General features: G+C 41.8%; 2 protein-coding genes across 3 annotated transcripts; one reads left to right on the top strand and one right to left on the bottom strand.

Annotated features, from left to right (window-relative positions):
* Window positions 1-952: 952 nt before the first annotated feature.
* On the top strand, window positions 953-7,943 carry RER1 (retention in endoplasmic reticulum sorting receptor 1). 2 transcript variants are annotated; one of them, XM_048967782.1, is made up of 7 exons: window positions 953-1,086; window positions 3,893-3,978; window positions 4,541-4,645; window positions 5,646-5,745; window positions 6,142-6,220; window positions 6,326-6,461; window positions 6,891-7,943. In XM_048967782.1, the coding sequence occupies exons 2-7, from the start codon at window positions 3,898-3,900 to the stop codon at window positions 6,978-6,980; spliced, it is 591 nt and encodes a 196-aa protein (XP_048823739.1). In that variant the 5' UTR covers window positions 953-1,086; window positions 3,893-3,897; the 3' UTR covers window positions 6,981-7,943. The 2 variants fall into 2 exon arrangements, with proteins under 2 accessions (XP_048823739.1, XP_048823740.1); XM_048967783.1 differs by lacking the exon at window positions 953-1,086 and adding an exon at window positions 2,056-3,600.
* PEX10 (peroxisomal biogenesis factor 10) lies at window positions 7,827-14,163 on the bottom strand. Its single transcript, XM_048967781.1, has 6 exons — window positions 14,022-14,163; window positions 13,749-13,829; window positions 12,995-13,401; window positions 12,611-12,786; window positions 12,187-12,322; window positions 7,827-10,787 (listed from the first exon to the last, which is right to left on the bottom strand). The coding sequence occupies exons 1-6, from the start codon at window positions 14,131-14,133 to the stop codon at window positions 10,716-10,718; spliced, it is 984 nt and encodes a 327-aa protein (XP_048823738.1). The 5' UTR covers window positions 14,134-14,163; the 3' UTR covers window positions 7,827-10,715.
* Window positions 14,164-15,833: the final 1,670 nt, after the last annotated feature.

Genomic DNA, 15,833 nt, shown 5'->3' with positions numbered 1-15,833 from the left:
TTGAGCTTGTTTTCTGTATTCACACCAAACAAACCATCAGGATGGCGTTATCAGTACCCCCAGTGACTTCTCTTTTTTTGTTTGTTTTCTGTTTTGCAAAAGCCTCATTTCGCTTTGAAGCACGCACCCTCTTCAAAACCGAGCCCAGCGCCGCCCGGCAGCAGAGGCAGCGCAGCTCCTAAAGCAGCGCCGGCCCGAGGCAGGGCCGCCTTCGGCCTCAAAGCGCGAACTGCAGCGCCACCCAGCGGCACAAAGCGGCACTGCACACAGCTGCACCGAGCATCGCCGGCTCGCGGAGGGAGAAGCGGCTGCGCACCGTTTTTGCTGCACGATTTTAGCTCGGATTGTTTCATCAGATGCACAGCAGCGCTTGTGCTTATTTTTTTTTATGCCATCCGTATCTTTGCCTAAGGAGTATTTCTGATCTTGTTCTATTCGTTTTAATCCCAAACTTTCCTGTGTATGTGTGTTAGAGATTTTTAAACTCGAAGGTTAGAGGAATAGATTTACCTACCATCATTTATCATACTTCATACAGAAATTTGAGGATGACGATAGGTGCAAAAACACCAACGCTTCGGTAGATCTGCTTGCTTTTCAGCTCCGCATAGACCACTAACAAACAAAACTCGAGTACTTTAACTCCACAAACTGCTGAAGCTGCAGGCTGAGGCAGCCAGGCTGAGGCAAGGCTCTCTGAGGCGTTACCGAGCGCGCGCGCTCAGCTGAGGCGGGAAAACAGCAAACTGCAGCGGCTCCGCCGCCACGTGCCCGCGCAGCTCCCGACGCCTCCACGCTGGCAGCAGCAGCCTGGCGCTCATTGGCTGAGAGGAGGAGGGGCGGGGCGAGAAGGGCCGCCCTTCAGCGCTAGCAGAGCGAACTGCGCCTGCGCAGATGTTAAAGATTACGCTCCAGCGGCCGCCCCTCTTCCTCCCGCAGCCACCAATGGCAGGCCGGCTCTGAATCCTCTCCCCGCCTCTCTTGCCCCGGAAGCGGAAGTGGATGTGCCCCCCGCTGTGGCCGCCATATTGGGGCTGTGGAGGCGGGGGGAGGGGGGTCGGAAGGCAGGATTCGGTTCAGCCGCCTGTGAGTAGCTGCGGCTCGGCGTCAGGAGCCCGGCCCGGGCCGGGGGCTGTGGGCCGGCTGGTAGTGGCGCCACGTGGGGGCGGAGGCGCAGACAGGCCGAGCTGCTGGGGCTGCCGTTCTGGGCCGCTCCGGGCCTGTGCTCGCTCTGCCGGGTTTCGGTGCCACCGCCGGGCTCTCCTCATCGGGCTCCGCTTTTCCTTTGAGGGGTCCTTCCTGCTGCTCTCAGTATCAGACGTTGCCAACCGAAGCGCCTTTGGCTTTTATTTGATTTCTTTCTGGCTCGGTTCCTGGCACTGTTGCTGTGTGGCGGTGGGTGGGCGCGGGCCGGCCGGGGGGGGGGAAGTCCCGTTTCCAACATTGGGGCGGTCCTGAGGCTGTCCTTCGTTCTGTCACCGGCACACGACTATAGGACGTTGCTTTATGAAGTAATTTTCATGAAGCGATGAGGAAACTGCCATAAACTGTGGTGTGATCTTGCTAGCGATTTGCTTCCTTGGTGTTTTACACTTAAGCTTTTATTGTGGTCAGAGGTTTGTCTGAAAGTTTAGTAGCTGTATGCGACTTTAGGGCAAGTGGATTAGGTGACTTTTGGCCTCAGGAACTCGAGGGTACAATTAGGTTTGTGATGGTATTAGCATAATAACAGAGGTAGAAACGCCCTTGTTGTTCTGCTCACCTGCTTGGAGTTGTTCAGTGGCAGTTTGGGCTGTGCACTGCTGGGTGCAAACTGCTGTTTGTTGTATCAATCTTTGCATGTCCTTCTGGCTTTAGAGTTATTGTAACTCATTGTGAAAGAGGAACTGAAAAACCTGGTCTAATATTAAACGTGGAGGTTGGTGGCCCTGCCTGCAGCAGAGAGGTTGCAGATTCATGATCTTTGACATCCTTTCCAACCCTGCGCCATTCTGTGATTCTGAAACTGCTGCTGTTTGGGTTTAATTAATCCCATATAGCAATAAGGTATGGCTTAGGTTCTTAGTTGTAAACCGCCTCCACTGCCAAAGGTGGCTTTCCCAATGCTTGTGGCTTACAGGTGTGCTTTAAGTGAGTATTTTAAAATGATGAGAGATGCTAAATCAAATTCTTTGTCACATGATGCTGTAGTTTGTGTTACTTAAAGAAACCCCACTGGGTGCTTTTGAGTCAGAGAGACAGTGTTAGCTGCTTGCATTGCTTGGCCTGCCATGAGGGGGCTGTATGGTTGATGAACAATCATGGTTGTTACACCAACCAAAACCTCTATTCCATTTCAAAGCCATTGGTAGCTTTGTAGGCATGATTTGTTGCTTGATCTGTAGGTCAGTCGTTGCACAATTGGAGTGGTCTACAAGGTCTGCTTGTAGCATACAGTAGTCAGGTGTGTTGTGATGTGAAGATTGATTTGAGCTTTGACGTTTGCCACCTTTAGAAAATTGTTATTCTGTCATCAAGAGATTGAATATCTTTTTTGTTGTGATTTTATGTCTCAGGATGATTGAAACCCACCCCAAATAAAGCACAAAATGATGCTAATAGTGCCGAGTAATTTCTTCCTTCTGCAGTGCAGTGAATGGGCAGAATAATAATTACTTCCTTTTTGTAACTAAAATGTCGGTATCTTTCTTTGTGTGAGTTTCCATTAGGTTTTGTTTTCTTTTTAGCCATAGCTAGAATTAAAATGGACTGAATCTTTTGAAGCCTCGTGATCCTTTTCCCTTTATCTTTTCAGGTGTAACAGGACTCCATTTTTCCTGCTTTCTATTTATTCTATAGGATCTGGTTTTCAGGTGTTTATAGGAAATACTCAGCTTCAAGATTATTTGACTGCCCGGATTGTCCTCAGTCTCAGTTTTTCCATTGCAGTATCTAAATCTATATTCTTCTGAATTAATGATGTTTCGCTCATGTGTGCTGCCATCTGAGGTTCTGGAGATGTTAATATTGTGGTGAAAGTCCTCCAGCTGTCCCAGAGGTGTGCAGTCCCACCCCCAGATGAGGAATCCAGGAAGTAATGTCAGGGATTGCTTTTGATGATGTGGCAGACGTGTTTCTCTTTAGAATCAATTTCATTTTGTTTGCTTTATGTCTTCAGTAAACTGATAAAGCTTAGTTGAGCTTAACTCAAGAGTAAAGATCTTGAATTAGTAGTAGGAACATGTCCTTAAAAAAGAATACCAAGGGAATTATTTTTATCTGGGGTCAGAATCCTTGCCCTGTTCTTTGTTTACAGTTTTAGTGATACATAAAACTATTCTGTGACTTCAGGGCTCTGCATGTTCATTAGATAAACTCAGTGATTTGTGCTAGGAGTGTTTTGATTTGGGTGCTTGTGACAAATGTTTGTTTCTGTAACCACTTGTGTACAAAGTCCTGAACCTAAATGCTTTGCTCTTTAGTTATTCCATATTTGAAAGTCTTAAACAGCTTGAAAGAAAATTATTTATTTTGGTTTTGTTCTTTGTGTTTAGGCACTGAGGTGGTGCTGCAGTGCATATCGGTGCTTACATGTTATAACTCAGCTCCTGCCTTATCAAGGTGATGTCTAACAGGGCTCATCCCTGCATTTCTGTGTGGATTTGTTTCTCCTTCCCTAAGATGGGTTGGATCCTCTCTTCCCTTTGTAAAATACTCTTTTCTTTACCTTCTTGACAATTTCTTCTAGAACAGAATTTCTTTCTGAATAAATGTCTTCTCCAAGAATACTTTTTTTTTTTCAAGTAGGGTTGTCCAAAAGACTGTAAGAACATAAGGTGTTCTGTAGTATGAAGTTTCACAGCGCTCAGCTTTTTGTTTGAAATGTTACCTATGTGTTGTTTTATTTTCACAGCAACCATGTCAGAAGGGGACAGCATTGGTGAGTCTGTTCATGGAAAGCCTTCTGTGGTCTATCGATTTTTCACAAGACTTGGGCAGGTTGGTTTTCTCTAGGATTTCTCTGACTCCATTAGAAGCAGGACTCAATGCAAAGCAATGCACACCTCAGTGAGTTTGAGGTTGGATGAACTGCTGAAATGCTGAAATCTGTACAGAAGATTTCATTTGACATGCTTTAAAAATAGACAAATATTCTAGTGCGTAGTTTAATGGGATTCTTAATGTGTATGTATTAATCATGTATGTATCACAGTGGAAATATGCACTTATCATCAAAAAATGTTGCTTTACGTTCCCTGTCATAATCATGTGAAGGAAAGTAAACTTAAGGGAGATAAAGAATAAAAGGTTGAAATTCTGGGTTTCTTTCTGATGCCCCAAGTATTGGGAGTTGGGGTTTTCTGGCCTTTGTGGAAATGTAGAGCTTGTATTCTCAAAGATTTATGTTTATTATTAAAGTTAATTGTAATAAGAATGTTTCATGTTACTCTCCTTTCCAAAATATATTTCCAAATGCTTACTATTTCTAATGCTGCCCTGAAATACGCCTTATTCACTGGGCAGCATATATTTTACAGCTGCTTACTGTATTTCTTCCTAGATCTACCAGTCCTGGTTAGACAAATCTACTCCATATACTGCAGTGCGATGGATCGTAACTTTGGGTCTGAGTTTTATCTACATGATTAGAGTTTATTTACTGCAGGTAGGAAAACTGGGCTTACTGATCAGTTTCAGCCATCATCAGTGTTCTGTTATTCCTGTTAGGAGGATTTCAGGAATTGCATTTTGTCATTCAAACACTCTAAGGGTAGATCAGGTAGTCTGAGGAGGAAGCTCTTGCTGGTGTTCAACTCCTGCCTTCAGACTAAAGAATTTGTGAATGCTGAAGATTATTTATTTGATGGTAAAGTGGAAATACTGCAGTAATGCTGTTGAAATTACGTAATAAATTTCTGAGAGCTTCGTAGCCATTAAAGTTTTTTATTGTTAAAGCTGACTAATTTGTTCAGGAGCCCATGGTTACCTTTGGCCATGCAAACTGAGAAATTTGCTTTTTTGGCACTTCTGCAGGCTGTTTCTGCACTGATCAGATGCCTGCATCTCGTGCCAGTCTGCAGTTCAGTGTAGAGCTCGAGAATGGTGATTTCAGAAAACTGGAGATTGCAGATTGAGCGCAAGAACTGTGCAGAGCAGTGGTAATAGGAATATTTAAGAGACTGAAGCCTACAAAGATGCTTCAAACAAAGCAAGCCTTGCTTTCTTGCTTTTTGCTGCTTTTATGATATCTGCATTTTGAACATGGAAACCAGGTGTCCGAGAAAAGCTTTCATTAAATCCATCAGTGTACCACTCATGTTAAGGTTTGTTGTAATTAACATATTAGGTTTACTGTAGGGAAATTTAAGAAATGTTTGGCTTATTAAGAATGATAGATTTAAAGTTTTTGCTGGTCTTCCAATAAGCTTAGTCAATATGTAAGTAAATTGAAATGAAAACTTTGTTTTCTATCAGTATAGAAATAGTGGAAAACATGTTTTTTTGCTGTTGCTTTGTTTTTAAGAAGAAAACCTCTCATGTGAACGTGAGGACATGGAGAAGCACTTATTAAGGAAGCAGAAACCAAATTGTTTGATTGAAAATATCTGACAGTGGTGTGCAGGAGGTCTTTAACCTTTTCTCCTTTGTTTCCTCCCTTTCTTCAGGGTTGGTACATTGTGACATATGCCTTGGGAATTTACCATCTAAATCTCTTTATAGCTTTCTTGTCGCCAAAGGTAGATCCCTCTTTAATGGAAGATTCAGGTATGGTGAATTCATTCTGCAGTAGTTTTGAACTTAATTAAATTTCTGGCTCATTTTGTCTGATATATATACTGATATAATACTGTAAGGCTGTGCAGTTCCAGTCTGACACTGTATTCTTCAACTTGCAAAAACTCCATACAGCTTAAATTAGAAACTGCTATGAAATTGGTCTCCAAAGTGATTTTTTTCAGGTCTTGAACAATTCCATATTTTGTTAATCTTTGTTTTGACAGAGGTGTACATGACTTAAATTCTCCCTGCAATAACTCAATGACCTGGCACTCATTTTTGTTATCTTTTTTTAATGGGAAACCAACCCTGTTACACTAAAGCCACAACAGTAACTGGAATCTATGTAACAGTGAGAGTTGACTGTTATTTTTTCTCCTTCAGATGATGGTCCTTCCTTACCTACAAGGCAAAATGAAGAATTTCGGCCTTTCATTAGGAGGCTCCCAGAGTTTAAATTCTGGTGAGTCGGTCTTTTTGCCCACGTTCTGTTTCTGAAATGTGTAAATATCTGCATTAATTAATGGTGACTGGTGTTGAAGGATTAATTGTTAATGCTATTTTTAAGGCACTCGGCCACTAAAGGCATCCTGGTTGCTATGGCATGTACATTCTTTGAGGCTTTCAACGTTCCTGTTTTTTGGCCAATCCTTGTGATGTACTTCATTATGCTGTTTTGTATCACTATGAAGAGGCAAATCAAGGTAACTTGCTAAGAACAGAATAGCATTTGTGATGTCAAAATGTGCAGTGTTGTTTCAACCTCTGTCCAGTTTGCTGCATTACATTCTTAATATTTGTTGATGTTTTAAAAGGAGAATCATTTTCTTTCCAGACACTCAGAATTTTGATGAAGTACCATTACTCAAATGTAAACTAAGTGGCAGGAGTTCCCTGCAGTCCCCTTATGAGCAAACTTTACTGTGCTCTCTATGTTGTTTGAGTGTAACCAAATGTGAAAATCAGGCTCATAGCATTCTTTAAGCCAGTTAACCTTTATGGTTAGCTTCTGAAGTGCTGTAGAACTTTCTCCCTAGAGGACTGTGTCAGTTATATGATGTATTATGAAACATTTTTTGTAAACGTTATCTATATTTCTTGTCTCTAAAAATTGGTATTTTTTTTCTTCACAGCATATGATAAAGTACAGATATATACCCTTCACACATGGCAAGAGGAAATACAAAGGGAAAGAAGATGTGGGAAAGACCTTTGCTAGCTAGAAGGTGCAATCAACCTTTTGACCAATTCTGCTTACAACTAAAGGAACGATTTTTGAGCCATTGTAACAATGCCTTTTTTCTTCATAAAAATGATTGAGTTGTGACAAAGCAGTTGAAGTTTCATTTTAAGAGGATCTCGCTACTTTTATCTGAAGTATCAGTTGCTTGAAGAAACTGGCATTCTAACCAACTTGCTTTGAGTTTATCTTTTGTAAGAAGTTGGAGAAACTTTGGATAATCCCTTGGATTTGGGATAACGGATTCCTTTCAGGATCCATTGCACTGGAGAGATGAATGGCTTTGAGTTTGATGTTCTTACGTAGTTCTCAGTATCACCCTGAAGTGCTGTGCACGCATGTAGGAAAAAGGTGGCACACATGATGCTGTTTTCTGCTTCATGGCCATGTGCTATTTTCATATAAAAATTCAGCAGATCTGAATAGATGCCAGTTTGCTAAATGCATGATATTACTGAGTCATAAATAGAAAAAGAAATCTCCAAATGTAAGGATTTTGCAGTAGGGAGAAAAACACACACAGCTTCTAAAGTAACTCATTTCTGTTAGGTTTCAATGCCAGTTTCACCATTACACCTCCCAGAAGATGCTAAAATTGGGTTCCTTCGTGATGACTCAAAGCTTTGTTCAAAATCTATTCCAATTTCCTTTGAGGACCTGGAATTATAAATATATATATTTTAATTGTTTTAGTTGGAATTTCTTTCATACCTAAGGGTTTCTTGGTTAACTTAAGCCAACTTCGTGCAGCCCCTTCAGAATATACTCCAACTGGCCACAGGAGACAAACTTTGTGAGTTTTAACAAAGATTTTCATTTTCTATAGTTTAAAAAAAAAAAAAATCAGATAAATGACCTGCATGTAAACTTTTTCATGTGATACAACTGCAATTTTATTAAGTGACTTTTTAATTCCAAAATTTATTAAAAGACAGTGTCCCCCTTGGCTTGTTCTCTATTATCTTTATATATAAATGTACATATAGAAAGATCTAATAGTATTTATGGATTCTTTGCAGTAGTGATTACCCTAAGAATTTATCTTCATGTGACCTATTTTAGATCTTCAGGGAACATTCACCAGGACAAGGTAGATAAAGTTTAGCTCTTCAAAGATTCAAATGGAGAACAGTGTCAACTTCAACTGATGCCTTATTGGAAAACTTATAGAAAAGTTTCATATGACTTTGTTGAATGAAGTCATGGTGCCCTAGGATCCAGCCTTTTCCAAACCTTGAAAAGTGGGTGGTAGTTTAAGTTGATGTTGGTCTGGTTTTTGTTTGTCAGCGTGTTTTCCTTATCAATGTGGGAATTAGTCTAACTTCAAATTACAGAAACACTGCATCTAGAAAGATCATGGACACTTGTAGTTCTTTGCCCTTTAGTCTGAAAGCCTGAACTTGGGGGTTTGCTGGAGTTTCTGAATACGTGGGTAAGAATTGGAGATTTGTATGATTCCTTTTTAAATGTTAGCAATTGGAGTGACCCCGAGCAATGAGATATGAGAAACAGCCATTGCAAATTACAGATTTCTACCTTCACCTGATTTCTAACTTAAGTGGCAGCATAAGAACAGATTTCTTCTCATTAATGGATATATAGCTAGCTGTTCAATATTCAGTGGGGTTAGCAGTTTTCAAATACATATTGTGGATGACATCAGGATGACTGTAATTCCTCAGGTGACTCTCAGCTTCCAAAGGCCAGGCAAGTTTGACAGCATTTTGTTAAACTTTGCTCTGTTTTTATCACTGAGGAGTGATGAATTACCATTACAGAATGCATGAAAAACTTGGCTCACCAGCTTCACAGGGACTTGCCAGTCACTGATTGATTCCTGTTTGTTTCTATGTGCAGATTATCTTTCCTCACTGTTTTTCATGGTAAGGAGAATGCTTATAATGCAGTTGTTTCCTTAGCACATGTTTGAGTCGTATGGACCATTTTTCTGCCATGGTTCTCTTTACAGTTTTAAACATGGGGATGCCTGAAATTTTTCTAGTGTAAGAAGGGGAAGATATTGCAGCTCTGAAAATCAGCTTTTGTACAACAATGCTGAAGTGCTTGCACAGTAACTTTTTATTTGATTTATAGGTGCAAAGAAACACTCATCTGATTTTATTTGAGGATTCATGATAACGCTTGAAGATTTAATAATTAACTAGCTCACATCTCTGCAATACAAATAACTGTGAAAAGAAGTGCTTTTCCTGTAGCTTGCCCCTCCCAATCCATGTTTGGTGCTATTTGTGCAAGATTTATTGAAACAAACTCATGATCTGCCAGTGGATCACATGGATTTCCCTCTCCACCTGTATTGAAGAAATAGAATCAACTTCCTCTTGCACATACTGTGCAAAAATAAGGTGTTGTGTTAATAAGTGACAATCTTTTTCCCTGATGCTCTAAATGCTTGTGTAGCAGAACTAATTATAACTTAGGGAAGTAAACTTGAGGATGTAATGCTGCTGAATCCTTCCTCATTCATACTCTCATATACTGGCTCTGCCTAAATAGTTCCTATTACCATAAAGAGTAGAAGGCCTGTGGCTGAAATCAGCTTCTTCCCTGTGCTAGACTATGGAAAAGGCCATGCAGACAGAATGTAGGCTCTGTTATATAAAACAAATTTGTTACAGTTGGGCATAGTTGACTATTAGTATTCTGTAGTAGAAATGCCAAATCACAGCTTGCACCTGTGATGGAGCCTGGTGGGAAGGCAGGGCCAGTCCAGGGGAGCTCAGGTGCATGCAATGTACTGAGTGATCAGAAGGGCTGGAGCCAGGATCCACCCCTTCCCAGTCCTCCTTTAGGGGCTGGCAGTGGAGGCAAGGGGATCTTGCTGGAGATCCCTGCATACCTGAGGCCTTCAGAAGGTAAGCAGCTTTTCTTTTTTCTGTGCCCATGGCTGTTGTATTTGAGCAAACCCTCTTGCTGTAGCCTGGGATCTTGCTGTTCTGCTGTCATTGTTGCACTTTACATCATGTTACACATATGCACGTGTGACTTTGAAACACTTCTTCCATTGCTCTAGTCTTAAGTGTCTGGAATACTTGATTAAAATCTTTGTAGTAATAACAGTAGAGTTTTGAGGTTAAAAGCTCAATGTTGATTTCATTAATAGACATTCTATATTACTTTGGGCTTGCATTTGTTGCTTCTGTTCATCAGGGAAGCTTTGTCAAATTAAAGAAAGCTGCTTTATTGTTAACTTTACTATGAAAACTGAATGTTGATATACTTTTATCACCAGAAGTCCCACTGCAAGTGAAGTAAGGACTCGTGTACATCCTCTGATAGTGTTTGTTGTTTTTTCTTTTTGCTTTCCCCTGAAATCTATAGCATGGACTCTTGTAATGTTAATTACCTAAAGGGAGTCTTAAAAATAGTAGAATGTTAGTAATGCCTTAAGCATGTTATGAAAGGTTGGAAGATTTGTTACTCAAATTTAGAGAAAATGACTTAAATCTTTCATTGTTTGAAGACTATCACACTTCTTTAAGCAACTTCAGAAAGACATTTTTAATATGGTCAAGAACCATAAAGCAAGAAACACGAAGAGGCAGAAATAGATTTATTTTGTACAACAGGAATGAAGTGCCACCTTGTACAGGCAGTTACCAGTTTTACAATAAAGTCTCATTCTTGGACTAACCTGAACTGTATGACCACTCTGTATGAAGGTAAGAGAGCAGAGGCCCTTGTAATGGATTTTTCCTCACAGTTGATAGTGGCGTAGGTAGATCAGTTTCTGAGGATGAAACTTCTCTCTGCACAGTGGACATTCTGTCTACAAAAAGCAAAGAGATATTCTAAATTGCTGTATTTAAAAGGTTAAAAATAAAGAAAAAATCCAACTATGTTAAACAAGAACTAGAAAATGAGCTTCTATAACTACATGTTTTTTAGTCCAGTCTGCACTGCATGCTTAACCAGGTGAGGCTCTGAAAGGGTACCTCACTCAAATTGCAGCTTGAGGTGAGTTTAAAATGTGTTTAAAATATGACCTCAAATCCACAGGTGTTGTACACAGCTTCCAACGTCTTTAGTTGAAGAAACTTTGTAATCTTTAAGAGAAATGACTTCTCAGATTTTTACCTTCAAGGAAGTCTGTCTGGTGAAATATCTCAAATGGTCATTGAGTTGTTTTTCACATGTTCTGCTGCCCCTGAATATTGCCAAGCAATGCTGCCATATACTCTTTTTCAGAGGTATTACTTTTCTTTATGCTTACATTAATTCCACTTCTGCTTGCAGCTGAATTAGAACTAGCATAGTGCTAATCTCTATTGACCACTTTGCCCAAAATAATTCCAGGGCACTTTGAGTTTTAGGAGCCCTGTCTAGGTACCAGCTTCAGTTATACCCAGTAGTTCATCTGAACTTCTGTTCTGTGCAGGAAGGTCTTGTGAACTTTGAGTTCCCTGTCATTGTGTATTGAACTTGCACATCCAGCTGAAACTTTAACATCTGCTGCCTCCCTTATATTTCAGAAACAACAGCTGAGGTACTGAAAATTGCTAACTGTACAGTGGGAAGGAAGGTAGCTTGGTTTGTGCTAGGAAAGCATTAAATGAATCAGACTACCTGACTCTGTTTTGCCAGAGCTATATCAGTATTAGTGCCAGAAAATTTAAGTAGATCTGAAGTACTACAGTAATACATCAGAGTTACAGTGTTGGCCTAAGCCCTGTGGCAATGATTGTATTTGTAAGTAGCCCTTTTTTTTTTTTTTTTTAAATATTTTTTTACTCATAAAATAAATGGATAATGCCTTATTCCAAGATAGCTATAGAAAACCTTCATGGATGGAAGTTGTTTATTTCAGTAATGCAAAAAAAAAAAAATTTGTCTTAAGTTAGCTCAATTAGTTTGTAACTTATTCTGTTGTACTGGAAATCAGAACATTGATCAGTTCTGTTCTTTGCAGACAGAATTATAGCCTGGGTCTTTATTATGACTGTGCCTGACTTCTCCAGTTAATTCAATTGCATTTCAATGGCTGAATCAGAAACATCTCATTTACCTCATCAAAGTACTATATAGTATTGTATCCTAGTACAATATACAGATCCCACAAACCTCTGGGAGGATTTCGGGTGTCTTAGGGAGGGAAAAGGTAACATTTCAACAGCGAGCTACAGATTTCATCATGTTTACTCCTGGGCTGTTTGTCCCACTGTACTTACTCTGGTATTACACCACTCAGTGATGCATTCCCAGCAGAACAGGTGCCCACAAGGTGTGGCTGTTGCATGTCTCCGTTCCTCCAAACACAAAGTGCAGCGGGACTGGCGCCCAGTAGTTTTTTCCTTTATCGTATTTCTAATCAACACAGGTAATTAATTAGTTTTATGAGGCCTGTTTGCAAGAAATACTTGTTAACACAATCTTGTAAAGCCTTCCTTCAAATGTTAACCCTTCCTGTGAGAGTCCCACACATAAAAGCAAGGCATGAAATCTAAGATGTTTAGTAAGTGAGCGTGTCCAATGTTATGCTACATTAGGTTCTATCTTAAGTCAAAATGTAATGCCAGCGCTCTCCCTATTTGTGAAAGCCATTACATTTCCCACTATTGCTTCTACCTTTCCTATTAAGTAAAATGAACATACTTCTGGAGAGCTAGATTGCGGTGTAGTTTCCATTCCTGCCTTGCTCTCTGCTTTTGTTGGAAGCTGTATATCTGGACACCAATTGTCAGAAGAAGATGGAAGAGTGAAATTATTCCTAGGAATTTGTAACTTGATCGAATGCTCTGATCTTCTCCTTGTACTCCTCCAAAGTGCAGCTGCAAAATGCACACAAATAGAGATGTTTAATTGCTTCAATTTTACAAAATTATGCCTTCCCCCATAATTGCCCTTATCTCCTTCTCACCCAGTCTGCGCTGTATTATAATCAGCAAAATTCTATATCCTTTTTATGCAAACTGCATCCCAAAAGAAGCCAAAATACACAAAATGCACATGATTTTCACACAATCAACATCCACTTACATATCTGATTCCTGCAATTCTTTTAGATAGGTGATAAAAAGTGCCATGTATGTAGAACACTGCCAGATGTAGTCGATGAAGCAAAGGAATGGATTGCTTAAGAATGTACACAACTTGCAGGATTGTTTTCTTCTGTTTTTCTGTAAGCTCCCTGACTTGTTTCTGAATCCAGTTTCGTATTAAGGTCCTACTGGACAAGCCAAGTGCTGGGTTGCTTTGCAAGGTTCTAGCCCCATCATCTTCTATCTGCAACTCGTGTTCCAGGTGCTGCAATCCCTTTTCTATGTAATAGGGTACTACAGTATGAAGAGAAACGAAGATGGCTCGCCGAAGAAAAGAAGGCACCCTTTTCTTGGTTGAGTCAACTTGAACGATGTTGACATATTCTTCACCCAGAGTCTGATAACCTAGATGTGAGTAACAGAGAATAAGCAGTTTAGTGTGTGGCTGGGGGGTAACAGGCTGCTCAGGAAGAGCAGCTGCAAAGTTTTGGTGTTCCAGAGATAACTGTGTTTTTGGTTGAATGAGGTGAGCAACATATTTGCACCAGCATTGGGTATCTGCAATGGTTGTAGGCTTAAGGCAGGAGACCATAGGTATCTGGATCGATATATTGTATTCATATCGTACGGATTTACTGCTGGGTTTGATCTCTGCCTTCTGCTAGTTATTCAACGACAAGGACTGGCAGCAGATCCATGCCTGCCAGGGCTCACCGAAACACCGCAGGGCAGCACAGCACGCAGCGCGTTACCTGACAGGGTGCTGAGGGCAAAGTAGGCGACGTCAGAGAGCAGCTCGATCTCCCTCCTCCACTCCAGCCACTTCTTAGCTCCTAAGAGACCAGGATCGTTATTTTAAGTAAGATTCGTACTGATCCATGCTCTCCTCCGACAGCACTTCCAGCCCCGCCCGGCCCTGTGAGGCAGCGCGCAGCCGGGAACCCTCAGCAGCGTCCTGAGGAATGAAGCCGTCCCGCCCCGCGTCACCTCAGTACAGCACCGATCCGCAGGAGGGGTGACGTTACCCGCGATCCCGTGCAGCGCGGTGCCGGCCCCGCTGCGCAGCCCGCTCCGGTACAGCTCGTCCTTCTGCCCGCAGCGCACCAGCCGAGCCGGCCCGGCAGGGCCCAGCGCCATGGCGCGGCGCAGGGTGATGACGTCACTGCGGCTGGGCGGGAAGCTGAAGGGGAGGTGCGGTTCCCGCCTCGCTCTCGCGCGGCTCGGCAGCCGTCGGCGCTGCGCTTCCCGCCTTCCCACTGAGGGGGGCGCTGTCCTCAGGTGAGCGGTGTTCGTGACGGCACGCGCCGCCTCAGAGCTGAGTGCTCTGCTCATCGCGATACAGCTCGCCTGTTTTACTGCACCAAACGGGATGTGAAGCTGTGGTGAATCCTATGTGGTGCTTCAGTAACGCGTTCTGTCCCACATATATTTGGTACCGCTAAGAAGGGCACGCGACCTAAACACAGCTGCTACAGATTGCTCCATCTGTAGCTCTACAACCAGTACAATCAAGGAAAAGTGTTGGAAAGTTTGTTCTGGTGAACCAGCAGGGGGAGCTCCTGTATCAGAAAACTGCTCGGATCGCCTCCCTTGCACAGCGGTTTGCGTCGCCCTCCCCGGGGAGCTGCCCTCAGGCGCCAGCCCAGCGGGTTTCCATCGCCCCATTTAGAATTGGAGTTCACCTCACAGCCCCGCACGATTCGATTCGATTCTGCTCCAAGTTCCATCATTCCTTGTACCTGACAGCTCAATCGTTAAGAAGAGCAACGAACAAATGAAGATATTTAGAATTACGGGTCTTGGTGGCATTCTCCCCATAAAAACGGTTGCAGCTGCAGTATTTCGTATGCAGTGCAGCAAAGGCATCCCGACTGCAGTTTGATCACACTGCACTGTGCGGCAATCTGCAATGGAGGAGTGATGGCTTGAACTGATTGCATGTGAGAACATTAGAACACAGGAATTCCAGGGGGAGCTGGGAACAAAGAGGGGTGTTTTGTTGGTGCCACTGGCTGAGCCAAGCTGATAGCTGGTCACAGTGCTTGGGAGAATTCCAACTTAGTGTTCGTTATATGGTTTTTGAGTCTACAAGGTGTTCTGTCACCGTTTTGCTGAAGCTGTTCCATACGTTTCTCTTGGTTTTGCAGGTGGAGAAGCCAAGGAAGCTGTCAGTTTAGCCTGAAAGTTGAAATGCTGGCTAATGAGCTCTTAATTAGGAGATTGGAAACCATTTGTGAAGCTGAAGATAAGACGAGGCTTTGGAGGCTTCCAAAGGTCAGATTTTCTTTTCTTAAATAATTGTTATTGTAGTAAATAATAGCAGCGCTTTAAAATAAACAGGGTAGTCAAAGTGGATCCAAGAATGAGAAAATAAACCCATGGTTTGGAGGACGATGTGGGTGGTGGAGTCTATTCCTGCTTTTTGGTAAGTGGCTGTTTTTGCCACAGAGAACCCAAACCAACCTTAGCAACGCTTATAAATCCAAACTGCCAGCAATTTTAATTGATTTATGGTAATTGCTTTGGTTTTGCATCCATTCAATCTGTTCCTTGCTACAAAGTTTCATGAGGTCATTTTGTTAATTATTTACTAATATTTTTTTTTGAGTTCACATATTAACTATTCCTTATCATCATCCTGGGTCCCAGGCTGCCAAGACTCTGTTCCCAGAACTGCTAAAATGTGTTTAACTTTTCTGCATGTGATTATTCCTGACAAATTGAACGGATTCTGTTACGTTCTAAAAGTTATGCTCCTGAGTGAAAGAAGGGAAATGTTCCATATCCGATGTAGCTGCTCTAATATGCTTTGGGGCAGTTAATTGTTATTGCAACAT

This window comes from Lagopus muta, chromosome 21 (assembly GCF_023343835.1).
Source record: "Lagopus muta isolate bLagMut1 chromosome 21, bLagMut1 primary, whole genome shotgun sequence".
Lineage (NCBI taxonomy): Eukaryota > Metazoa > Chordata > Aves > Galliformes > Phasianidae > Lagopus > Lagopus muta.
The sequence above is the reverse complement of the archived record's forward strand: the minus strand, read 5'-3'. Positions and strand labels throughout refer to the sequence as shown.